General features: G+C 44.7%; 1 protein-coding gene across 6 annotated transcripts in view; it reads right to left on the bottom strand.

Annotated features, from left to right (window-relative positions):
* The window catches only part of SFSWAP (splicing factor SWAP), an 87827-nt gene that overhangs the window by 55780 nt on the left and 5032 nt on the right, over positions 1-27015 (bottom strand). For all 6 annotated transcript variants that reach the window (XM_023196777.2, XM_023196778.2, XM_023196779.2 and 3 more), the window contains exons 4-7: positions 22717-22802; positions 16326-16551; positions 14594-14706; positions 13216-13351 (exon numbers count right to left, since the gene is read on the bottom strand). In XM_023196777.2, coding sequence (XP_023052545.1) covers positions 13216-13351; positions 14594-14706; positions 16326-16551; positions 22717-22802 — 561 coding nt within the window. The remainder of the gene's footprint in view (positions 1-13215; positions 13352-14593; positions 14707-16325; positions 16552-22716; positions 22803-27015) is intronic.

Here is a 27015-nt window from a genome sequence, read left to right as displayed (position 1 = left end):
TTTATCCACAGTGTGAAAATGGACTAATACAGTAATTTGGTACCAGAAGTGGGGGACTGCTGAAAAGATAACCCCAAAATGTGGAAGTGACTTTGAAACTAGATAAGAGGCAGAGGTTGGAACAGTGTGGAGGGCTCAGAAGAAAACGGGAAAGTTTGGAACTTCCCAGATATTTGTTGAATGGCTTTGCCCAAAATGCTGACAGTGATAGGAACAATAAGGTCCAGGCTGAGGTGGTCTGAGATGGAGACGTGGAACTTGTTGGGAACTAGGGCAAAGGTGACTTGTTATGTTTTGGCAAAGACACTGGTGGCATTCTGCCCCTGCCCTAGAGATTTGTGGAACTTTAAACTTGAGAGAGATAATTTAGGGATCTGGTGAAAGAAATTTCTAAGCAGCAAAGCAATCGAGAGGTGACGTGGGTGCTGTTAAAGGCATTCAGTTTTATAAGGAAACACAGCATAAAGGTCTAGAAAATCTGTAGTCTGACAATAGAAAAGAAAATCCCATTTTCTGGGGAGAAGTTCAGGCTGGCTGCAGGAATTTGCAGAAGTAACCAGGAGCCAAATGTGAATCCCCAAGACAAGGCGGAAAATGTCTCTAGGACACGTCAGAGGTCTTCATGGCAGCCCCTCCCATCATAGGCCTGGAGGCCCAGGAGGAAAAAATGATTTCGTGGTCCAGGCCCAGGGTCCCTGTGCTGTGTGCAGCCAAGGACTTGGTACCCTGTGTCCCAGCTGCTCTAGCTATGACTAAAAGGGGCCAATGCATAGCTCGGACTGTGGCTTCAGAGGGTGGAAGCCCTAAGCCTTGGCAGCTTCCATGTGGTGAGCCTGCGAGTGCACAGAAGTCAAGAACTGAGGTTTGGGAACCTGTGTCTAGATTTCAAAGGACGTATGGAAATGCCTGGATGCCTAGGCAGAAGTTTGCCGCAGGGGCAGGGTCCTCATGGAGAACCTCCGCTAGGGCAGTGCGGAGGGGAAATGTGGGGTTGGAGCCCCCAAAGAGAGTTCCTATTGGGGTACTGCCTAGTGCAGCTGTGAGAAGAGGGCCACCATCCTCCAGACCCCAGAATGGTAGATCCACCAACAGCTTGCACCATGTGCCTGGAAAAGCCACAGACACTCAACACCAGCCTGTGAAAGCAGCCGGGAGGGAGGCTGTACCCTGCAGAACCCCAGGGGCGGAGCTGCCCAAGACCATGGGAACCCACCTCTTGCATCAGCGTGACCTGGACGTGAGACATGGAGTCAAAGGTCATTTTGGAGTTTTACGATTTGACAGCCTTGTTAGATTTTGGACTTGTACAGGGCCTGTGCAGCCCCTTTGTTTTGGCCAATTTCTCCCATATATATGGTTGTATTTACTCAATGCCTGTACCCCCATTGTATTTAGGAAACAACTAACTTGCTTTTGATTTTATAGGCTGATAGGCAGAAGGGACTTGTCTTGTTTCAGGTGAGATGTTGGACTGTGGACTTTTGAGTTAATGCTGAAATGAGTTAAGACTTTAGGGGACTGCTGGGAAGGCATGACTGCTTTTGAAATGTGAGGATGTAAGACTTCGGAGGGGTCAGGGAGGGGGTAATGATATGGTTTGGCTGTGTCCCCAGCCAAATCTCAGTTTGAATTTTAATACCCACTATTCCCACATACTGTGGGAGGAAACTGGTGGGACGTGAGTGAATGGTGGGGGCGGGTCTTTCCCGCGTTATTCTCGTCATAGAGTTTTATGACATCTGATAGTTTTAAAAACATGAGTTTCTCTGCGCAAACTCTTTGCCAGCCACCATCCATGTTAAGACATGACTTGCTCCTCCTTGCCTTCTGTCATGATTGCGAGGCCTCCCCAGCTGTGTGGAACTGTAAGTCCATTAAACCTCTTCTTCTCAGTCTCGGGTATGTCTTTATCAGCAGTGTGAAAACAGACTAATATAAACCATAAGGCTATCCGTATCACAACACAGAATGGTTTCCAATGATCTGTTAATGGGTTCTTATATGCCAAGACCTACTTGAGAAAATCAACACTTAACATGCAGTCCATCACAACCACACTGTATTCTGTTGCAACTTTCAGACGACCTAGTATCTTAAAAAAAAAAAAAAGTCCCCCAACAAGAGAAGACTCGTTTTGACATCACTGAATTGGATTTGGGAAACCGGAATGAATTCTGTAGTGATGCAAGATTATTCCATTTGTCAAGTTGGGAAACTACCAAAATGAATCTGTTTCGGGCATTTAACCAGCTATTTGGAATTTTAGCCCACTGTGCTTAAAAGTCACCTCTTTTTGGCAAATAAAACTTTCCTCTAGAAAAAAAAAAAGGCCTGTCTCTAAACATTACTTACCATTTTCATCAGTGACCCTCAAAGTAAAAAGTTTTCAATTTTTAATGCTGTATTCAGGTTCTGAAGACTTCTTACATAAAAATAGTTGTGGGTACAGACAGCAAGTGGCTGAAGTGGGACCTGGGCCCCACCACGGAGAGAAGCAGGCAGAAATGCCACTGACCTGCAGTGGGGATCCTGCCAGTGAGGAGAAGGGGGCTTGTGGGCCGGGGGCCCTGCCTGACAGACATGCTGTGATACTCAAGAACGCCTCTCCCTGTGGGTCCCTCACTGGGGGAAGGAAATCCACTCTAGGACATTTTTAGAATCTCACAAAAGACAGCAGAGGACAGGTCTTCCCAAGAAGGCTGCTGGAAGGGAAGACAAAGGAGCTAAGAGAAGGTGAGAGAGCATCAAGGAGAATCCACCCATATCAAGAACACACAGGCTCACACACCAGGGAAGGAGGAGCGCCAGACGGGAGGTTGAGGCTGCAGTGAGTCAAGATCACGCTACTGCACTCCAGCCTAGGCGAAATAATGAGACTGTTTCAAAAAAAGAAAAAAAAAAAAAACAAAAAAAAAAACCAACCCCCCCCCCGCCAAAAACGAAGAGTGTTCATTACAGTATTCAAAAAGCAGAAATAATTGGAAATCATAAATTATCAAATTATCAATTAATGGAGGGCTATTTCATAATAAATCTATACGACAGGATACTAGGCAGCTGCTACAGCGAGGAGAGAGAGATCTACATGCACTGTTATACAAAGATGTTCGATAGATATTAAATGCAAAGAAAAAGTTGAAAAATTCTAACAAAAATCAGGAAAAATATACAGCTTTAAAAAACATCTACAATGACAACCTCTCAATGTTCTCCTGACCTCATTTTTCAGAACTGAATTCTTTAGGCATAAAGGAAACTTTCAGCTGAAGTTCCACAGTTACTTCACTTTTAGATTGCAGGCTCTTCTGTTTAAGTAAAATTAAGTTTATTTTCACTTTAACATAAGTACTTCTAGAGACACAGCCAACATTTTAATTGATATTCGTGCATAAAGATGATCTTTGTGTTCCACAGATAACAAGCTTCTTTCTTTCCTTTTTATTTAGCACGATTACCTCAGTCTTTTCCACTTGGCTAATGATGTTCACTAATGGCTATTTCTGGATGGTGGAATCTTGGGTAATATTTTTGCTTGCTTTCTTCTTCTCTTGACATACAATAAAACCATTTTTAAAAATGGGTTTGGAAAGTAAGAACTTCAAGGTCATGATTTGCAGAAAAAATATACCATAAACAGCAAAGACACATTTTAAAAACCAGGACCAAGCTAGAAAATATCTATAGTAGCCAAGTGCAATGGTTTAATTTCACTGCGGATATTTATAGAATAAATATTAAGAAAAACTGAGTTGGCATTTTATTTAAAAAACCATAGGCTATCACAGTGGGCATTATTTCACTGTTACTGCTGCCTGCATAATTAATTTTATTATTTATACTCTTCTGTAAGGATTTATAGGTAAATAGTAGGAGACAACTAAGTAAATGAAAAATAAAGAGCATGAAAAGTGGTTCATTGTCAGGCTAATTAATACATGAAATAAATTGTTAGTTTTACACGTCCATATTTAATGAGCTTCTAGAAAAACCATTTTATATACATATATATATGTAAAATTCTGCTGGACTTTAAGGAAAAAAATAGATGCTTTTCTTCCCAGGCTGCCAAAATGTAGGAAAATCTCTCTCAGTAGAAAGCAAATAAGAAAGAATGACCGAGTATATCCTAAAGTAATCATTAAACACCAGGCCACATGAAAGCCAGAAAAGCTTAGTGACCCAACAGCCCCCGCGAGACACAGCAGTACTGGGCATGCAAGTCTTCAAGGGGAAAAGGATGTCACAGGGACCGCTTCCGCCTAAACTAAATACACTGAGCAGATGAAACACCTCAAAATTATAAAAGCACGTATTATTAAAATACAGAATTGTAAGGAATTAATTCAGAATACTGGTGTAGTCTCAAAATAAGCACCATGTCAATCTGCATGTTTTGAGGTGACGAGTCACGCTGAAAATATTCAAGCAGCACAAACGGGCAGGTGAGGCTGCAACCCCACCCTTCCAGTTCCCCTCTGTGCTGGCCACTGGTCCTTCTGACCTGTCCTTTTAGGTGCTGATACAGAAGCACGTACAGACACTTCCCTCCCCTTCTGACGTGAACAGACCACCTCGTGCTGCCCTCCCCTTGAGTCACCTCGTCTCCATCCTCAGGAAGAGGCATTCCGGCGGGCAGCCCTGCAATACTCGGGTCCTGGCTCACCCCCACAGCCCTGCAGCCCACTGCGAGCGCGCACCAGAGTCTCAGGCTTTTGCTACTACTAAAATCGTACTCTGATGAATATCTAGTGGCTACATAGCCATGTTCACCCACACGTTAGTAAATGAGAGCAGACATCCTGGGTTGGAGGCATGTGTGTTTTAGACTGATTGCCCGCTGGCCCTCCACACGTACCACATCGCTGGTACAAATCTACACCACCACCAAGAATAAATGTCACCTTTTCTTTCTCTGCTTAACTGACAGCTGAAAAATGGCACGTCATTGTAGGTTTCCTCTGCATTTACTTAATCTCTATTATTAAGGTACCCAAACTTGCATATACAAAATAACATTCTAACAGCCTAGAAATCTTCGTCTTCTCCTAAGTCTTAGACCTGCAGAGTGTTCTGTGTGCCTGTGAGTGCGCTCCTTTCTACTGGAATACGAAGCCTCCCACCCTAACACATTCGCTGCAGCTGAGCTGAACCAAAGCGCTGGAGTGGTGGTCACTATACGGATTTCAGGCTCTGCGGTTGACAGACACAATGTCTGTGAGAGGCAGTGAGGGTGAGCCTGTAAAACCGTACAGGCTTTTTTACCTCTGTGATTTATTCACACTGAAGATCATTCTTCTACTGGACTATCAGAATCTTTTCCTATTTGATTGTAAAAGCTGTTTAGACATATAGGCTTTTTTTTTTCCCCCTCAAATTTTTTAAAATTAGTTGAACATAACTGTGGACTGAAAATAGATGATTCTTCATTCTGCTGAAGCATCCTTACTTTCCTAAGAATTTCCACAACTGGCATTTACATCTGGAAGTGACTCTGATACTGGGTAAAAGTGAGGTTTTAATACGATGTTTTCCAAATAGCTCTTCGTGTCTTAGAACATCCCTTCCTGTTAGCTTGGTGTTTCCTTTTCTCCGTCCTTATTTTTATTTGGATCTGTTTCTGGAGACTCATTCATCCCTTCCCACTGCAGGGCCTGTGGATTTTTGTGCTGGTGCCGCCTTGTTTGAGACACATGCAGAAGCTTCCTGGCTGGACTGACAGCTCCATCTTGCTGGGTTGGCTGGTGCCATGACAAACACCAGGGTAGAAGGGGCGTCTCTTCAGAAGCCTGGGCCTTTTTGCTGTTAACATTAGAGTCTTTCTCTTATTTTTTCCAGTTAAACTTACTGTAATTACGTTTGATGAAAATTTATGCAAACGTAAAACTTGAGTGAGAGATGAGAATGATCATTTCTGTGAAAATGAAGCTGAATACTTTGAGAAGATGGACAAAAAGTCACCTGCTTTAAAAAGCCATAGTGCAACTTGAGGAGGGAGAAGTAACCATCAAGTCCTTGAACTACTGTAAGTCCAGCATCACTTTACAGAAACTCAGCCTGGAGGTCAGGGCTCTGTTGGCTGGGTGCAGCTCATGTGAGGACCACAGGACGCCAAGACCAAGGGAACAGCACGAGCTGAGGCCCAGCATATGTTCATGGTTTGGGTCCACACACAGCATGTGTAGACCTGTCTTAACCGCCTATTTTGCTTAAAGCGCCAACTACGAGGCTCGAGAGACCTTCGGTGGCAGCATAACACTTTATGATCACGTTGACCCTCTATCATTTATTTCTCAAACTCTCCCTGGGGCTCACAGGAGCTATGGGAAACCTCCCAAATGTTCTAGAATTAACTGGTGTCCCATTCAGAATACGACAGAGTGCTTCTGCTATTTAAATTAATACCCTAATGGTACAAATGGGAAAACTGAGGCCTAGAGAAGCAAAGCAAAGGGCTCAGCGTCATCCAGCCACAGCAAAGCCCAACTGCAAAGGCTGCCCCGGGAAAGCGCGCACAAATCTTCCGTCGCGGGCGTGCAGGAATGAGGCACAGCCCATGGCTACGACGGCTCTCTTCGCTCGGGGAGATTGTGGGGACTTGATTTTTCAGTTTTGTCATTTTCAAGTTTCCTTTGTCCCTCAAACCCACATACTTGTCACTGCTTCCAGCCAGGAAAGCCTCTCGCCAACTCTCTGGAGAGTCCAAGTGCCTGTGGCCACGCGGCTCCACTGCTGCCTCCCACTTTTGTGACTGTGTGGCAACAGCTCGCTGCTAAGGTTATGGTATGAGCGTCACCTTCAGGGACAGTCGCTTCCGGCCTGACCTGTCCGTCTCTCGGAGCAGGACCCCCTCACTGCCCCACCCTGCCCCCATGCGCCATGCCAGCTGAGGTGGTATCTGCGGCTGCGGCAGCAGCTTCGTCATGCCTGCTCCTCAGCATACGTGTGTGCATACACGTGCGCACGGACAGAGAGCTCGTTCATCTCACATGTCAGTTGGATCCAAGGTACCTTGGTACCAAGTATCCAAGGTACTTGATTTCTCCCAGGAAGCACCAGGTGCTTTTGGAACTTCTGCTCTTCACTTTTCTGAAGTTACTCGGTGAATGTTCCTGGGATCCCCGTGGCCCCTTGGATCGAGGTGTAGGGAGCATGCTGGCCAGTAAGACAGTCCCAGCCTTTGTCTCACAGACCTCCAGGTCCACAGGGCATTCACACATGCACAAGCACACACGACTGTGTAACTCAAAACCATAACAGGCTCTACAACAGAAGTGTGGTAACACAACAACGGGGCCCCAGCTTATAAGCGGGGAGTGCGTGGGGCGGGGTGGCTGCCTCTCTGACCTCCTAGTCACTCTTTGTTTGATCATAAGTCCTCTTCTCATTTCCCCTGCACATTCATTTTAAAGTCCTCTTGGCTTAGATCATGGCTAGCCCAGACACTCATTCTTGTCTTCGTAAGAACCCAAAGTCTGTAACTTTGTCTTCTAAGTGGTGGGAAAAACAGGAACCTAGCGTGTGGCCTGTCCTACGTACGAGCCACACCCAGCCCAACATCAGCCTTCAAGTCCTCGAGGGCGGCAGGAGCCAGCGATGAACATGCTCTCTGTGCCAGGGGCCACCTGGCGTCCACCATGGCAGAGGCTCTGAGCTTCCCCAGCCTCTGCTGCAGGTGTCACTGTCACCTGAGCCGTCGGGCCTGAGTGCCACATGGTGGACACTCACCATGGACAGGAGCAAAGTTCCTGAATGGTGGTGGCAAGCCACGCACAGGGCGCTGAGCTGCTCCCATGTGTGTGTTTAGGGTCTTGTTTGTATCTAGGAGGTAAGTCGTCTGGAGACCATGCCCTGGAGGATGAAGCTGCATGGGGAGTGGAGGGGCAGGTGCCAGGATCGAGGCCTGGGAGGGCTACTGCGCTGTGGCAGGAAGACAAGCCCGAACACACATTCTGCACACCTCAGAGCCCACCCCTACCTGTCCCCCTACCTCACCAAGCCTGTGACCCCAGGGCGGGGTCCTCTGTCCCTGTCATGAGGAGACTGTATGGACTGCTGTTTCCTTCTGGGCTGTCATAGACGCTGTGACAGGCCTCTTCCTCTCTCCAAGAATACGGCTGCAGTCTGCGAGCCCCCAAGAAACACAGCGAAGAAATCCCCCGAGAACACGGAGCTGCGCCCACCTCCAGCCTCAGCTCCACCGCTCAGAGGCGAGGAGAAAGCCCTGCTCCTGTGGCCCTCTGAGCACTGGGGCAGTGCAGGTGGGGCCCTGCCTGGATCTCAGGATGCATGCTGTGCTTTATGATCGTGAAATTTCCTCCTACAAACGACAAACTGCCGCTCCCTGCAAAGCTGGACTGAAAATCCTAAGACCCTCAATGTGAAAGGCACCTTATAGGCCTGCTAGTCCACTCTTGGCTCCACAGGTCAGGAATGGGAGGAGGAGATGGCAGAGATGCACACGAGAAAGTTCTCACAGGGCAGGGTGAGGAGCTCCTGACGATACGCACCTTCCCAGTAAGTCCCAGGAAGACCGCGCCATCCCCAGCCCGCTCTCATAGAGCTGATGTTTCGAGTCTATGGCCAAAACGTCCTTTGTCTTTTCTTTGGTGTCCACAGTTGGCAGTGGTTTGAAACGCGGGTCACAGAGCTCTGCTTTCATCGTGGGGCATGAGTCTCTGCAGGCTTTAAACCACGTCTCCTCCCTCACACGCAGTTCCTCTGTCCTCGGGAAAAGTAACTGGGTGCTGTGGAAGCTGACGTGCTCGACGGACACGAGCCCCACCCCTTTCCAGACCCCACGGGGCCCCAGGTTTGCCCCAGCTGCGAGTCTCCCAAAACGTTATCAGTAATGTTAGTAATTTTCCAGATAGCTTTCTCTCCAGTATCCTACTATTTCCTCAAGTGCAAAGCCCACAGTTTAAGTCCTCTTCTGAAAATTACTTTAATGTCTCTGATGGTTGTGCCTTCTCTGTAGAAAGCTGGCTGTTTAATAAACAAACCCCTGCATGCCCAGAGCATGGAAAATCACACATTAGAGATACAGGAATAACAGGCTGTATACAAAACCCTGTGGGACAGCACTTCTATGAACACACTGGGTACATCGGGGGAGACGAGGAGCAAGCCGAGAGCAGCCAAGGGCAGCATAACCTGCAGACCTGCTTCTCAAGCTCTCCTGAGCAGGGCTGGGTGGGCCCAAGACAGAAAGGGGCCCCTCAAACCTTCCTCTGTGCTGGCTGAAGCAGGAATTTCAAAACAGTCCACCAACTTCATACACGACATTCACAAAGGCTCGTCAGACACAGCCCACGAGTTAAGGTCTTTTCTTCAAGCAGCTCAGAGGCCTGAGAAGGAACTTCTGGAGATCTGTACAGGCCTGGGCTTGCCACAAACTCAGGTCAAGGCACAGGCTGCTCTTGTCCTCACTGTCACAGCATTTCAAACACTACGGTTATTCTATGAACTTTGTATTTTACCTTGTTTCTTAAGTATAATGGCCACCGGCGGATCCCCTAAGGTCAGGAGTTTGAGACCTGCCTGGACAACATGGTGAAACCCCGTCTCTACTAAAAGCACAAAAATTAGCAGGGTGTAGTAACGAGTGCCTGTGATCCCAGCTACTTGGGAGGCTGAGGCAGGAGACTTGCTTGAACCCAGGAGGTGGAGGTTGCAGCGAGCCGAGATTGCACCACTGTACTCCAGCCTGGGTGACAGAGACTCCATCTCAAAAAAAAAAAAAAAGTAAAATAGCAATGCATACCCAAAAACATTAGGAAAATGAAAAAAGTATGCAGAGAAAAAAAATCAACCAAATGCCAATCTGAGAGGTAGCTCTGAGCCTCATAGTTATTTTTTGCACAGCTCTCTTCAGTTTATTATTTTAAGCATAGTTGAGATCCCACTGCATTAATACTTTTGGAAACTAACTACATATAATGAATGTAAAAATATTATCTTGAACTTTAGCATGACGGAACTCAACCCAAAATCTATGACCAGTGTTCCCTCTATTTGAACTCTATTTGTAAATAAATGCTGTTACCAATGACTGATTACAAACCAATAACCACAGAGTAGTCAGCCCATGAATTACAGGTAGTTCCCTAATCATGACAAACCTGGGTAAAGCAACGACTGCTGTCTCCACCTGCAACTGCCAACAACCCGCCACACAGGACCCCAAATTCCGCAACAACTTCACTGAAAACCCAGGAAGGTGAAGACAAGGTCATGAGGGACTTTCATCCACGAAACTTCAACAGCACACAGAAGCACGAGGCAGGCAGAACAAGATACTCAAAGGGTAGCAGAGGAAGACAGCGGGCAGAGAGGCGTGTGTCAGTGAGGCACCCTGGAACCTCTGCAGATTCTGCAGCAGCCGCACAGCCCGGGCTTGCATGGTGCTGGAGGACCCTACTACTGCCACGCCACAGCCACTCATCCCATAAGGCTGAGCGCCTGAGTCCAGGTTTATACTGATTTCTGCTGGGTTTTACAGTGATTTAGAGCTGAAGTTCTAGCTCTTGGCTCTTCTTGGAAACTGGATGAGGACACCTGCCCCACCTTCTGAGCCTCCAGATCCAAGATGGGTGGGGCTGTGGTAGTGGGCCCGAGTGCTGATGGAGGAGGCTGTAGGCGCTGTGCTAAGGGCTCTGACCCGTATGGCTGATGCAGGAGCGTGTGTCTAAAACCCACAGACCCTAACATCAGACACGCATGCTTTCCCCAGCCTCCAGGCACCCAGCCGCCTTACTCTCACATGTGTGTATCTACTCCTCTCCCTGTGTTGAGGGGAGATAATGTTTCAAAACAACTGTACTGTATTGAGGGCAGGAGAGGGCGCCCCCTACTGGAGCACTTGCAGTTGGGAGGATGGGGTAGGGTGCCATCAGTACCCAGGGTGGTGGTAGTCGGGGGCCTGAACAGAGTAAGTCTGGGGCTCCTGCAGAGGCTGTCATGGCTCCTCAGTGGTCTTGGGAGCCAACAGCAGGTGGGGAGAAACCAAGGTGTGTGGGCTCTGGTCACCCTGCGGTGAACCTTGGGAATGTGCCCAGCCTTCTGACCCAGACAGCTCACAATGCCGCCCCAGCATGCCTCGGTTCAGATCACGTTCCCACTAGACCAGGGGATGCTGTGTGTCACAGAACGGCCACTATCAGCCAGCTCCACCATCCTGCCTGGCCCTGCGGGGTCTGCACATAGCTGTTCTTCTACTAGTGATTAACACGGCAAATAATCAAGGTCAGCCCGCCCTGAATTTCTAGTCCTCTGCTTTGCAACAGCTTCAGGGATCTAGTGGACGTGCACGGACAATGCATGTGGCTCAAGCAAACTCAACGACAGGCTTGGAAAAAGGAAAGGAGGAAGCAAAGGGATAGTCCCTCAGTGGGCAGGCATCCCGGGCAGAGCACAGCGCCCCATGATGCCAGGGCAGGAGCTTCATAGGCTGCCAAGTGGGGCTCAGGACTTTAAGGTGTGCGGTCGTCTATCCCAAAATCCATGCAGTGAGGACTGGGCGTTAGGAGTGATCTACAGAGCACCTCAGTTAGCTGGCTGCCTACACCATTCAACACGCACCTCTGTAGCAGTAGAGATGATCTTTGATTTAAATATTCAATGAAATTTGATATGACTTGATTTAATCATTTAAAGACAATCTCAGCTTTAAAAGTTTTTTGGGGGGACACATGCAGAAAGTTCACTCAAATAACTAATTTTTTAAAGTCTAAAAACGTTTAGTATATGCCAGTGCTAAAAGGGAAAAGCGAAGAACACAGCTGTGATGTTTACAAAAGATTGTCCCAAATAAAGAGGAGCTCATGTTTTAACAACTCATCTCTGGCTGAACTGAAGAATATAAGCTTTACAAATGGAGTCAGGGCACCAGATGTGCCTGGGAAGCAGACTCAGCAGGTGGTTCCTCGGTTCTGCTAAAGCTTCCTCATTCCGTATTTAACCTCTGAATAAAACAATTACAAAAAGACATGACGCTGGAACCAAGGCCAAACACTTTCAAATGATCTCCTGCATGGACCTTCAAGACTTATCTTCGATTAATACCATAAAATAATTGCAATCAGCGAGAAAAATGAAATGTAATTCCTTTACATATGCATATAATATGCTGTCTTACACTGTAAGGCTTTTTTTTGAGACAGGGTACTGCTCTATCGCCCAGGCTGGAGTGTGGCAGTGTAATCACAGCTCCCTGCGGCCTTGACCTCCTGGGGCCAAGCTATCCTCTTGTGTCAGCCTCCCAAGCAGATCAGACCACCATGCCCAGCTACTTTTTTTATTTGTTGTCGAGATGGGGTTTTAGTATGTTGTCCAGGCTGGTCTCAAACTCCTGTGCTTAAGTGATCCTCCCACCTCAGCCTCTCAAAGTGTTGGGATTACAGGCACCAGCCACCATGCCTGGCCTGCCGTGGCCTTTTTAAAGAAAGCAACTGTGTTAGACAAAACTATGTGTCTCCCATTCTCCCTGTTCTTAACAGCATTTGACTTTGTTTAGGGCAGCAATGCGTTTAACGGAGGCCCCACTGCCCAGCCTCTGCTGCAGGTGGGGAGACCACGTGACACCACGTTAGCCACTGAGAGGTAAGGGAAGCCACTAGGTATGGCTTGGGGGGAAGATATTTAAAGAAGGGCAGAGCCAGGGCCAGGAGCAGCAACTTGCGTCTGTAATCCTAGCACTTTTGGAGGCCAAGGCAGGAGGATTGCTTAAGCCCAGGAGCTCGAGACCAGCCTGGGCAACACAGTGAGACCCCAACCCTATCAAAAAATCAAAATTAGCCCAGAGTTATAGTGCCTGTAGTCCCACCTAATAGGGAGAGTGAGGTGGGAAGATCGTTTGAGTCTGGGAGGTAAGGATGCAGTGAATCATGCTTGCATCCCTGCACTCCAGCCTGGGCAACAGAGTGAAACTCTGCCTCAAAAAAAAAAAAATAAAAGAAAGAAGAGGCAGCCAACTACATTTGCCAGTCCTTCCTGGAATGCAGAACTAATGCTGGAACAGGGCAGCCATCTTGCTGACACGGGGCCAAGCAAAGGAAAGCCTCATTTTGGCACTCCCCCTTGGGGCACGCGCTGGCTCTGGGCTGCCTGCTTCCAAACTTGCTACACTTGGAGGACAGAACACTTGGGGTTTAGAGCCCTGCAGCTGGCTCTGTCACAGGCAGCTGAACACAGGTCAGGATACACACAGTGAGTACTCACAGTCTGCCGTGTACTCCACCTGGGAGGGCTGCACAGGCACACCATCTGCGTTGTGTGGGGTGGGAGTGGAGCTGTCAGCCTGCGCCTTACGAACAAGCGCTGCAAGGGGATGATCTGGGTCCACCACCTTCAAGGGCTGAAAACAGAGAAGACACAGCCTTAGCATTCAGTATTCCGAACCACAGGGAACTCTTCTGCTACAAAACGCTCACCTCTAGGACACAGTGTACATGCCTCAGAAAAAACACACACACGCACGCACCCATGTAGGTCCTAACTAGTTGTGGCCAAATGCCCCAGCTGGCTGTCTCAAAGGAACTGAGTAAACACAGGGTTTCAATTTCCAAAATAACTATCAAGAAAAGGACAGATGAACAACTAAGTCCAGTTTGACACCAATTAAACCCCATGCAAAACTTCAAACTGTTTTTCCTTACAGGAGTTTCTGATTTTTAATCACCAACAGCTTTTCCAATCAAATCAATCAGCAATCATTCTCACAACAGGTCACCCACACTGCACAACTGCTGCAACTAGATGCTTAACTGCTGAAAACTAGACGCTTAAATCTAGTAGACTCCTGTTTTTTATGTCGCAAATGGCAGAGTGGTGTGAATTAACCACAAGATACTGCTGAGTGGTTTCTTCACACAGATGAGGAGAATTAGAAGTGGAAACATTTATTTAAAAACAATCTATGACGGTAACAGAGGACTTGAAGATGCATATATTCTAATCCTATAAAATCTAATCCTACGATAAAATCACAACTAAACAGTTTTCTTTTTTTCTTTTTGAGACACAGTCTCACTCCGTCTCCCAGGTTTGAGTGCAATAGTGTGATCTTGGCTCATTGCAACCTCCACCTCCCAGGTTCAACCAATTCTCATGCCTCAGCCTCCTGAGTAGCTGGGATTACAAGTGCACCCACCATACCTGGCTAATTTTTGTATTTTTAGTAGCGATGGGATTTTGCCATGCTGGCCAGGCTGGTCTTAAACTCCTGACCTCAGGTGATCCACCCGCCTCAGCCTCTCAAAGTGCTGGGATTACATGTGTGAGCCACCGCACCCGGACAACAGAACAATTTCCAAGTCTTAACCAACACTCTACTTATTCTAAGTATCTCAGAGAGTAAAACTGTAATGAAATGATAAAATTATCATGAGCAAATGCTCATGAATTTTATTAGATAGGTAAGAAATCAAAGAAGTAGATGCTTTGTCACCCAGCTAAAAACAAAAATGCAAATACACCTCAATGATGGTAAAATAAGATACAACTGTAACACACGAGAATGACATGCTTCCAATTTTCCAAAATTACGTTAGCAGTTTTGTGGTGGCATAAAAATATAGTTCAACAATGAGATAAAAACCTTCATCAGCTCTTCAAGGCGGTTACACTTCTTGGAGGCAAAGAGAGACGGATGCAGGTAATTCCCATCTTCTTCATCATCATCATCTTCATTGTCAGAGCTGACTCCTGATTCTGAAATCAAAGTCACATTTCAAGATTTTGGTGTTTGGTGAGAAAAGAAGTACAAATTAATTATGCAAAACATTAGAAGCAGCCAAAGGTAGAGCTTCTTGGTTATCTGTCCAAAAAACACGATTCGTAATTTTTCCCTAGAGTCACCCAAGTTGTTGAGACGAAGGCCAGCTAGAAAGGACTGCGACCTTTGGCCATTTGGTGACTCCTGCCAACACTGAACACCAGCTGGTCTGGGGCTCTGTATGCTTTTTTCTTTCTTTTTTTTTCTTTTTTAAAAAAGGGCAAAAATTGTACTAATTTATGAAAAGTAAAATAACAGCAACAGAAATAAACTACAACAAACCTGAAGATGAGATCTGCATTAAGATTTACACAACTGATATGAAACTTATTTTGGCTGAAGAGAACAAAATTTAGTGGAAGGGCCAGGCACAGTGGCTCATGCCTGTAATCCCAGCACTTTGGGAGGCTGAGGCAGACGGATCACCTGAGGTCAGGAGTTCGAGACCAGCCTGGCCAACATGGCGAAACCCTGTCTCCACTAAAAATACAAAAATTAGCCGGGCGTGGTGGCACGTGCCCACGATCCCAGCTACTTGGGAGGCTGAGGCATGAGAATTGCTTGAACCCAGGAGGCAGAGGTTGTAGTGAGCAAAGATCGTGCTCGTACCACTGCACTCCAGCCTGGGCAACAAGAGTGAGACTCTGTCTCTGATTAAAAAAAAAAAATTCAATGGAAGATATGTGTGTGTGTGTGTGTGTATATACACACATATATGAATAGACTTGTCAAAATACCATCTTTATTCAAAATACAGCTAACTGGCTTTTGCAGTAAGAACTCCAAAATAGAGACACTATTATAAAAATAATAGCTTAAAATAGATAATCCCAGGCTGGGCGCAGTGGCTCACGCCTGTAATCCCAGCACTTTGGGAGGCCGAGGCGGGCGGATCACAAGGTCAGGAGATCGAGACTACGGTGAAACCCCGTCTCTACTAAAAATACAAAAAATTAGCCGGGCGAGGTGGCGGGCGCCTGTAGTCCCAGCTACTCAGGAGGCTGAGACAGGAGAATGACGTGAACCCGGGAGGCGGAACTTGCAGTGAGTCGATATCGCGCCACTGCACTCCAGCCTCGGTGACAGAGCCAGACTCCGTCTCAAAAAAAAATAAATAAATAAATAAAAATAAAAATAGATAATCCAAATAAAATTTTCACTTTTGTGGCCATGTATAATTGAGCTATACAGCCCTGAACACTGTGGTACATGAATAATCCAAGAGAGGGTATAACTGTTTTCTCTCTGAAACGTTAAGTGGGCAAAATGAGGGCAAAAATTTCCCACCCAGATGATTATGTTCTGATAGCATCACTATTTAATTACATTTCACTTATCTATAAACTATTAACCAAGGATTTAACAAAGGCCCACCAGCAGGGTGACGACCACGCCTTAGCTGCAGGATTTCAGACACATTCTAGGAATTCAAGTCTGGCTTTCAAGCATGCACCTGTAAGAACGTATGTCTTCAAACTTCCCAGAACCACTCCCTGCCTGCCACCCCCACAACACAGGCCCAAAGTCTGGACGGAACAGACGCAATGGGACCTACTTTTTTTCTCGTCACTTTTGTTTTCCGCCAGGACGGTGTAACGTCCTTCTTTCATGGCTTTCTGGATGAACTTATAGTAGGGGTTGAGGTAGTGGTCGAAGCGCAGGAAGTCGAACTGGGAGTTCCGGGCCTGCTTGGCCTTCAGCATGATCTCAAACTGCGCTCCCTGCCTGCACACGAAGCTGGCCGTGCGCTCGATGATGGCGTGCATTTTAGCAGTTGGTGGCTACGGGAAAACACACACATTCACATCACCCATTTGTGCTCTTGTCCACCGGCCACATGATTTCATTAAAACAAAGAAATGACTCTAGCTTTACTGTCAACTTTAAGAGATACGAGACTTGAAGCTGGAAGAGCCAAGGCTGTTCAGACTCCTCATCTCCAAATCTCGTCAGGATTCTGCCGGGGAGAAGACTCGCCAGCTGAGGCAGGCCACTCCACCGTGGTACACACCCATGGGAGGCAACCTCTTTTTGCACCAAGGCAACATTTTTCTATATATCAGGGGTCTTTAAGTTTGGTTCTATGATGGAATTCAGGGGGTTTGTGAATCCTTTGTGTATGCAAATTTTACAAACAACCATTTTTCTAGGGAGAGGATACACATTCCATGGTTCTCAATAATCAGAATCACTGCTCTTTCCTTTTTCTTAGCGGGGACTAGTTCTCACTTGGAGGCTCCCTCTTGAAAAACAGCCCTCTGGACATCCAACAAAAGCCACAAGAGTACATACACCATGTCTTGTCTTCTGCACCTGGGCCCTTCTCCTCAGCCTCTGCACAGTTCCTGGCTCAATGCCATTCCCACTTAAAAGCAGTATCCCAAGCTGAAGACCACCTAGGTATTCTCTGGCCAGAGCAGACAGGACACTCCAGACACTCCAGGTGAGTTTCTTCCCAGCATCAAAGCCCTCCCTCATCCTTTCATGTGCTGCTAAGGAGTCACTTCGACGACCCTCACGCTCTTAGCATTTCCTGCCCCCAAAAGGATCTTGTTAGACCAAAGGCTGAAAGCCACACATCTAAAATACTTTTCATATCAACAAAGAGATTAACACTAGGAAATTACTTGCAAATAAAACTGGCAATTATTCTCATCAAAAATGGATGGTTAAGAATTCAGGGCTTCATCCTTCATAAAATATAAATGGCTTAGTTCTCTAATTTAATTTTTGAACTAATAACATCCTTCACACTTAAAAAGGATAAATGTCTACAATTAGAGTTATTCATTAATCCCCAAATAATTTAAATTCCATGTTAAAGGCCCATTGTGTGCATATGGATCATGACTTGGATTTTCAGTAGCTTTGGCTATTCATTGTTAAAACAAAATATTCCATAAACACATCAATAATTAATGATCACTTCATAATAACCACTCTTAAAGGAAAATATGATGTTCCCAGTTGAGGCTTTATTGACCAAACCAACTTGTTGATCTAAAATTTCTTAAAAGTCGGCCTATTTGTTATATAATATTACTACTACCATGGTTAAAAAGCAACATGTAGGTAATTTTACAAAAAAACAAAGCATCTTATGAACATATTTCAAGGTTGGCTACCAACCCTGAATGAGATTAAAAAGTACCTGGTTTGGAAAAAGCAATTCTTTACTTTCTTTATTATGCAGACTTTAGGTAAATCGTTTTCCATTTAAGAATATCATGATCATTCCTACTCCACAATGCGAATTAAAAAATACAGTCAACATATAAATATGCATATGTTACAATGGCCTGAGAAAAGGAAAACGGTTTTTCGAATTTAAATCCAGTGGGGAAGCCTTCTGTTTAAGGAAGCTGACGGAGCTCCAGAAAGGGTCTAACACCTCCTCTCCCCCTCCCTGTAAATTCCATTAATGTGAATTTAAACTCCAGAGGAGGCATGGGAAACGGGAGAGAGGTATCTACAGGTCAGAAAACCCACACAAATGTACGGTTTCCTAACAGCTTTGGAAAAGGTTTGAGCTCACACCCATTGGGGAACCAGGAAGGAGGTGGCATGACATGAAGACAGGGAAATTAGCAAGGAACCCCATGGGCAGCAGGGCCAGCCCTCTCCTCACGGGATTAGGGGAGAAAAAAAATCAAATACCTGCTTTGCCCAGAGCCCTAAATAAGTATCAGATTGAGCCAAAATTCAAAGGCAAAAATACAAATACAGAAGTACGGCCAGGCCCGGTGGCTCACACCTGTAATCCCAGCACTTTGGGAGGCTGAGGCGGGCGGATCACGAGGTCAAGAGATGAAGACCATTCTGGCTAACATGGTGAAACCCTGTCTCTACTAAAAACACAAAAAATTAGCCGGGCGAGGTGGCGGGCACCTGTAGTCCCAGCTACTCAGGAGGCTGAGGCAGGAGAAAGGCGTGAACCCGGGAGGCGGAGCTTGCAGTGAGCCGAGATCACGCCACTGCCCTGCAGCCTGGGCAACACAGCAAGACTCCGTCTCAAAAAAACAAAAACAAAAACAAAACAAAAACAAATACAGAAGTACTAGCAGTAAATATAGGAAAATATTTTCAAACTCTTGCGAGTGGGAAAAGTCTTCCAAGATAAGCTTTAAAATTCTGAAGCCATAAGGAATAGAGGAACATATATCACTCTATACTTAAATTCTGCACAGAGAGTCGTACAATCACAAGACAAAGCGTGGGGAGAAAACACCTGGAAGACACACTGGGGACCAAGAGTTACTGCTCATCAGATGTCAAGAGTCCTTACAAATCCAAACAAAAGGCCAATCACTCCACAGCAATTCAAGAATAAATCAACATTTTTTCCCTCCCCACCCACCTTCCGTGACAATATAGTACCTAAATTATGATGAAATAACACTATAATCTGCACAGATTTGATAAAGCTTAACTTCAGTGGTTCAGTGCTCTGCAGTCGGTCCCTTGGCTGGAACCCCAGGCCTTACTCTCACATATCTAACTTAGGGCAGTTACTCTTAACTTTCTAAACCTTAACATCTGGAAACAACTGTATCTGCTTCGTAGAGTTATTTTTGTATTTTTATTTTTTTGAGACAGGATCTGGCTCTGTTGTCTAGGCTGGAGTGCAGCAGTACCATATCAGCTCACTACAACCTCCACCTCCAGGGCTCACACCATCCTCCCACCTCGGCCTCCTGAATAGCTGGGACTACAGGCATGTACCACCATGCCTGACTAATTTTTTCTATTTTTTGTAGAGGCGGAGTTTCACCATGTTGCCCAGACTGGTCGTGAACTTCTGGGCTCAAGCGATTCTCCCACGTCAGCCTCCCAAAGTGCTGGGATCACAGACATGAGCCACTGCACCCGGCCTGTAGAGTTACTTTGAGTATTAACTGAGAGATACGCCTAAAGAAGCACTTAGTACAGTGTCTGGTATACAGTAAGTGCTCCATAAAGGCTGGTTCTATGTTATTATTCATTAACAGAGTAAATGTTGCACATAACAGCAACTATCAAATCCTTCCCTGCTTTTCTTCTGTCCATAGCGTGCGTTGGAGCAAGCACATTTCCCTTGGAACCATGCCCTAACAGGTCTGGGACTACAGGCATGCGCCACCACACTGGCCTGTTATTTTTACTTGTTTGTAGAGACGGGATCTCACTATGTTGCCCACGCTAGTCTCGAACTCCTGGCCTCAAGTGATCCTCCCACCGTAGCCTCCCAAAGGGCTGGGATTACAGGTATGAGCGACTGTTCCCAGCCTGGGGTGCTATAATTTCTGACTACGTCTTACTCTTCATCCAAAAGCCTCAAGGATCCTATCATCATCAGGTTCTAAATCAAGTTAGTTTAAAAACCAAGAACCTCCTAAAGTACCTGCTGTTTTTCCCAATCACTCCAACCTCGTCAGTGAGTCAAACCATGTCCTGCCCCGAGGCAGCAAGAGTCTACTTAACCACAATTCAACAATTCTGAGGCCTAGTCACCAAAACACCTTATAATTCAGACACTCTGTTTTCTACATTTTCTCCACTAACATGGACACCATAGTGTATAATTTACACAATGAATTACTGCCAAAAAATCATAATAATTATGAGAATGAAATACTGACACTACCACAAAGTAAATGAAAGATGCAAATGAGAGACTCAATCAAGCACTCAGTTTCCACACAGTCAAAACAACATTCAAGAGGCCTTTTTATAATATCATTAGAAGAAACTCTAATGATAAGATAGCAAGTTGCTACACACTAAGACTTACTTTGCTCTCCAATGAGTGACAAGTGTGTTTGATCTGGCAGACTATCAAGAGCTTAGTGATGCTTAGTTTGGCTGAGAACACAAAGCTATTAAATATTTTAATAGGAATTAAGGCAACAAAATTCTATTGTACCTCTATATTTAAATTTGAATAAAAATTTAAAAAATCTTTAACACTAAAAACAAAATTCCATATAGTCAACTTCACATAAACTTTTTAGCATTAAATATTAGATGCAGCACTTAGCATTTAATAAAAATGGAGTAACTGATTTTTAAAGCTTCATGTTAATATGTCATGCATAATAAACATATTTCAGAACAAACAGGAATACGACATATACTAATACATGGAAAATATATTAATATAAGTCTCAGGATATCAACTCTTGGGGTAATTTCAGCTTTAACTATAGCAAAATCATCAATACTAGAAATGGAGAAACAAACAGATGTAGTAATAGAGTTTGGATCTATGTCCCCACCCAAATCTCCTGTCGAATTGTCATCCCCAACGTTGGAGGTGGGGCCTGGTGGGAGATGAATGGATCATGGGGTGGATCCTTCATGAGTAGTTTCGCACCATCTCCTCAGTGCTGCTCCCGTGATAGACAGTGAATGAGCTGTTGTGAGATCTGGTCATTTGAAAGCGCGCAGCACCTCCCTGCTGCTCTGGACATGCTAAGACACGCTTGCTCCCTCCTCACCTTCCGCCATGAGTTAAAGCTTCCTGAGGCCTCCCCAGAAGCAGATGCTGCCTGGCTTCCTGTACAGTCTGCAGAACCGTGAGCCAATTAACCCTCTTCTTTATAAATTACCCAGTCTCAGGTATTTTTTTATAGCCATGCGAGAAATTACTACCAATACAAGGAGTAATTACACTAGGCAAAATCCAAAAAGTTATTTGACCCATATTTGCAGGAATAAAAGAGAGAGAGAGGATATGTAAATGAATAAGGGAAGAGAAGGAAAGTGTTGCAGGCAGGAATTAAAAGGGCTATTTTTATATTGCCCTTCATCACATAATGAAGGGGAAGAACCATCAAATTCACGCTGAACTCAATGAGACTGGCGGCAAGTGATCGCAGTGGGAGGTGAGAGATGCTCTTTCTGTGCCGAGCTTTCCCGTCATCTGCCGTGCAGGTGATTCAGGATGTGGGACACAAAAGAATCGAGAATGCCTGCGTCTATGCCACTTGCAGTCCAGTTACGAAAATGTCCAAGAAAAAACTTCCTGCTAGGCACGAACACTTAAGAGTCCTTCCCAAGTATACACACGCAGCAGAAAAGATTTTCAACTTCCCTAGTAAACACATAAAAATCCCATAAAGCATGATGACCGAAGATGGCATCATAGTTAAGACCACGGTTCCCAGTTGCCATTTATTAGCTAAATTCTTGACGTTCCTAAGTCTCAGTTTCTTTATCGGCACAAGAGGGAGAGTAAACAGCAGCTCACTTATAGGACTGTTAGCATTAAATAAGATTAATATGCAAAAAGCAGCTTAGTACGTGACTAGAATGTGGAACTCCCTCAATGGATATTCAGAAAAAAAGGAAAAATCCTGGTTTGGGCTTTAACACCTGTTATAACTTAATTTAATGTGACATAACTGAAATAGCAGGAAAGGTCAATGCTGAACAGACAGTGACCAGCTGCAAAGCCCTCAGATGAGGAAAACCAGGGTAGAATTCCCCTTCATCAGTGGAAGGGCAGCCTGGGCCTGGAGATGCCACAGGGACCTAATCACAACACAGAAAACTGCCAAGAAAATGTAACGTGAAGTGCCCCCAAAAATCACACTTTAAAAAGCCAGAACAAAGCAACGTTACTGAAATCAACGCTGTCCTGAGCAAGAGTGCTTTTGCATCTATGTGTGGGTAACAGCCCACTCGCCACTGATTCTGACTTGGGGATTCAACTATATGGCCGCTGAAACACACCCAAGTCCTCAAGTCCCTAATGCTCCAGTCTAGTTCAAATTTTGCTGTAAGTCTTCCCTTTTTCTTTGAGGAAAATAAGTAGGGTGTGATCTTTTTACCCATTAACTCACAAACCATTTTAAAGCATTACATGCCTAAAAAGCAGCTGTAATCATCATTGAGCTTTCCCACAAGCAGGACTGAATCAGGATAATAAATAATGACGACAACTAGTGCTCGTGAAGGACACATACCAGCTCCACGTCAGACGGGACGCTCAATCCTAAGGGGGCAACGAAGGGCTCTTCATTTTCCTCTAAATTTTCAGCCTCATTTTTTTCTGCATAAAAAGAAAATTTAAAAATTCAGAACAATGCAGGGAGGAAGGCACCTGCAGCAAGACGGAAGCATGTGACTGGCTGTCCCTGCTTCTTTACCTTCTGTTTTACTTCTAGAAGTCATTTTCAGCTTTCTCTTCTACTTACAACGCAAGTGAAACTCACTTTACAAAATTCCAAATGAGGCGGGGCGGGGGGTGGCAGGGGCAGTTGCGGCAGGGAGGTGTGGTGCAGCAGTAGGAGTGTGTCTAGGGTCAGACTGCATGGCATTCCCTTGGTATACACAGGGTTCTAGGACCCCTGCGGACACCAAAATCCACACGTGCTCGAATTCCGCTTTTGGTCCATTTGAACCCACATATACAGAGAAGCTGACCCTCCATATATGCGGGTCTCACATCCCTCAATCTGATCCCTGTATGGCTGAAAAAAATCCTCATATAAGCGGACCTATGCAATTCAAACCTGTGGTCAAGGGTAACTGTAGTTAAACTCCTGCCCTGCCACTTGTTAGCTCCAGGATTCTGCTGTTCTCTATTTCCTCACAGGCTGTGAAGTCATCGCATCTACTCTCAGGGCCAAGTGGGGCTCAGGTGAGATAGCCCACCTGAACATCTCTATCATAATCCCCCGCACTTGGCAGATGCTCAGTCCACGTTCCTTTTCCCCTCCACATCTCTTTCAGGTATGTATGTATGTATTTAATTGGTATCGCTAAGATTTTTCTCCAATTATTTCTGTGGATTCCTGGCAGCATGACACAACACAAGGTAATCAATTCCTAGATAACTGATTTTCATCTTTGAATTGTAAACTACCTGGGTATAACTGTCAAGATTCCTCCACCCAAGCAAATTACCTCTTTCACAAATACTCAATTATTTTTCCATTTCTGTTTATTCATTAACCATTCACTTAACAAATATTTGTCTACTACGTGGTAGACAAGGTACTACACATTATCTTTCTGTATTCTAAGGTACCTAAGTACATCTCAATAACTCAGATGATTACCAGTTTAAAAAGACACACTGAAATGTACAAATATATCACAGCAAACTTTAAAAAGCTAACTTTTTAAAGGATTTCAATGATCTACTGAGGTTCTTATTTCAAAATAGATGACATTAGAGAAACAAACCTTAAATCTTCATCAAAATAAATGTTTCTATCATACACAGTAAAGGCTCTTGAAGCGATCAATAATTTGCAAAGATCTCCTGTCAAGTCTCATTCTGTGAAACCAAGGAGGAATTTTAAGCAGGTTTCCTGGTATATAAAAACTTGGGTATTCCAGTCTGATCAGATACAAGTTGATTACAACCCCTATTAAGTTACAGTTATTTAACACTGTCCCACCCATTTCTGTTTGAGTCCCCTGTTCTTTCAAAAATCAGAGACAAAGCCAGGTGTGGTGGCTTTACACCTGTAATCCAGCACTCTGGGAGGCCGAGACAGGTAGATTACCTGAGGTCAGGAGTTCGAAACCAGGCTGGCCAACATGGTGAAACCCTGTCTCTACTAAAAATACAAAAAATTAGCCCGGCATGGTGGCACATACCTGTAATCCTAGCTACTTGGGACGCTGAGGCAGGAGCACTGCTTGAACACAGGAGGTAGAGGTTGCAGTGAGCTGAGATTGTACCACTGCACTCCAGCCTGGGCCACAGAGCGAGACTCTGTCTCAAAATTCAATCAATTGATCGATCGATCAATCAATCAGAGATGAATGAGAGGGCAGAGATTTACTACTGCTTTTTAAAAAGCTCCCTGTAATTAGTAACCCTGTCGTTCAGCTTCAGTAACCAAATGACACAGTAAGATTAGAAAATACCAGAAACACTGGTCTGCAGCGATTTTCTATTGGTAAAACGCCAAGCAGCAGATGTTTCCTCTTTCTCAAAATCTCTTTGGGAATGAGGCAGGAGTGTGTGTTTAAAAATGCAACTTTTTATATTCCAAGGTAGACTGCCTTAAAAAAGAAAGAAAGGCTGGGCACGGTGGCTCATGCCTGTAATCCCAGAACTTTGGAAGGCCAAGGCAGGTGGATCACTTGAGGTCAGGAGTTTGAGACCAGTCTGGCCAACATGGTGAAACCCTGTCTCTACTAAAAATAGAAAACTTAGCCAGGTGTGGTGGCGGGCGCCTGCAATCCCAGCTATTTGGGAGGCTAAGGCATAAGAATTGCTTGAACTCAGGAGGCAGAGGTTGCAGTGAGCTGAGATCGCACCACTGCACTCCAGCCTGGGTGACAGAGCGAGACTCTGTCTCAAAAAAATAAAATAGGCCAGGCGTGGTGGCTCAAGCCTTTAATCCCAGCACTTTGGGAGGCCGAGACGGGCGGATCACGAGGTCAGGAGATTGAGACCATCCTGGCTAACACGGCGAAACCCTGTTTCTACTAAAAAATACAAAAAAACTAGCCGGGCGAGGTGGCGGGCGCCTATAGTCCCAGCTACTCGGGAGGCTGAGGCAGGAGAATGGCGTAAACCCGGGAGGCGGAGCTTGTAGTGAGCTGAGATCCGGCCACTGCACTCCAGCCCGGGCGACAGAGTGAGACTCCATCTCAGGAAAAAAAAATAAAATAAAAAAAAATAAATTTAAAAATACAACTTTTACTACATTTTCCTAAAATGAAAAAAATGATTAAAACATTGTCTAGGCAAAAAGCCTTTCCTTAATGTTAAGTTATTCACAAAAATAAAGGCATTTTAATTGAAATAACCTTTTGGGATGGATGGGTTAAACAGATTTGTTCTATTCTTATATATACCTTTATTTACAAAAAAACCCAGCTTTAGTAGCACAAAATAAAAACCATTGCAATAAAAACTCAGATTTAAATACATTCAAATAATATTTTGTTTAAAAAATGGATATATAGCAGTGAGGGCCTGTCCCCGCCCCATTATTCCCCTAAAAAAGAGGAAAAAAATGGATATAGAATAATGATGAAAAATTATGAACATCTAAAGGATAGAAACTTGACTGAAAATAGTAAAGATGGCAGAGATGGAGGCACCATCAAATGCTTTTGGCTAGTATCACAAGGCTTTAAAATACTAACAAACAATACAATAGAGTAATTTTGAAAATCAAGACATACATAGACATATTGACGGCTCAGGAAAAAAAAATTATTTTAACAGAATGCGACACTCAATGTGGCTGTTAGTGGTATTGGATTCTATCACAATATGCACGTGTGTGTGTGTGTGTGTGTGTGTGTGTGTGTGTGTGTTAGGTGTTTCACTTACATTAATGCAAGTTAAACATAAAACGTCAAGCTCCAAGTTTTATGTGGGCCCAATTTCCACTAAGGAAATTAATCAGCATATAAGGTAATGTTCTGAGAACATGATTACAGAAAGAAAAGAAGTAACATTGTAAAATACTAAAGAGAATTTTATCTTAAGGGGAAAGCAAACTAATACTCAGAAGATAAACTAAGTCATGCTGAAGTTCTCAAAATTCAGTAATCGTAACAAACTGAACACTATTTAGCCCAATAATTACACCAAGACAACGGTCCACCAGCGAGAACCGGGGCTGACAAACTCTATAAAATGCCAGACAGTATCAACAAATATTTTTGGTTTTGTGGGCCATATGGTCTGTTTCATTTCTTCAATTCTGCTGTTGAAGTGCGAAAGTGGCAACAGACAATATGTAAACAAATGAGCATTGCTGTGTTCCAATAAAACTTTACTTGTTATTTTCTTTCCAATATTTTAGATCTGTGGTTGGTTGAATCCACAGATGTGGACCCGACAAGCTGACTGTATTTCAACTCTTTATTTGTGAAGTGGTTATAGTATCTATTCCCTCCTTCTGATAAAAACACCACAGATAGAAAGTCGAACTCATGTGGGTGGCTTAGAGATAAGACAACAAAATCACAATTATCCAGAACCCTAGGAAGGAGAGCTTATGCTGGATAAATAAATGGGTGTTTACTTTTTAGACCTGATAGAACATTTCCAGTGCATCGTAACTTCTGAGGGATGGGTCGGTTTGAAAGTTAATGCAAAAAGTCTTAAGTACCTTAACTAGCCTTTAACTCAGTATAATTACAATTACACTTGAAAGTTTCTCTAAAAGCTCATAAAATAGAGCTGTGCAACAGTAATTCTTATGCCCACAAAGGAAGGAGCAGGACTAAAGGCAGGGCAAAAGGAAAGCCTGTGTGTGTGTTTGCCCCACATTCTATCATTC

This window comes from Piliocolobus tephrosceles, chromosome 10 (genome assembly GCF_002776525.5).
Source record: "Piliocolobus tephrosceles isolate RC106 chromosome 10, ASM277652v3, whole genome shotgun sequence".
Classification (NCBI taxonomy): domain Eukaryota; kingdom Metazoa; phylum Chordata; class Mammalia; order Primates; family Cercopithecidae; genus Piliocolobus; species Piliocolobus tephrosceles.
This window is presented reverse-complemented; position numbering and strand designations above follow the sequence as displayed.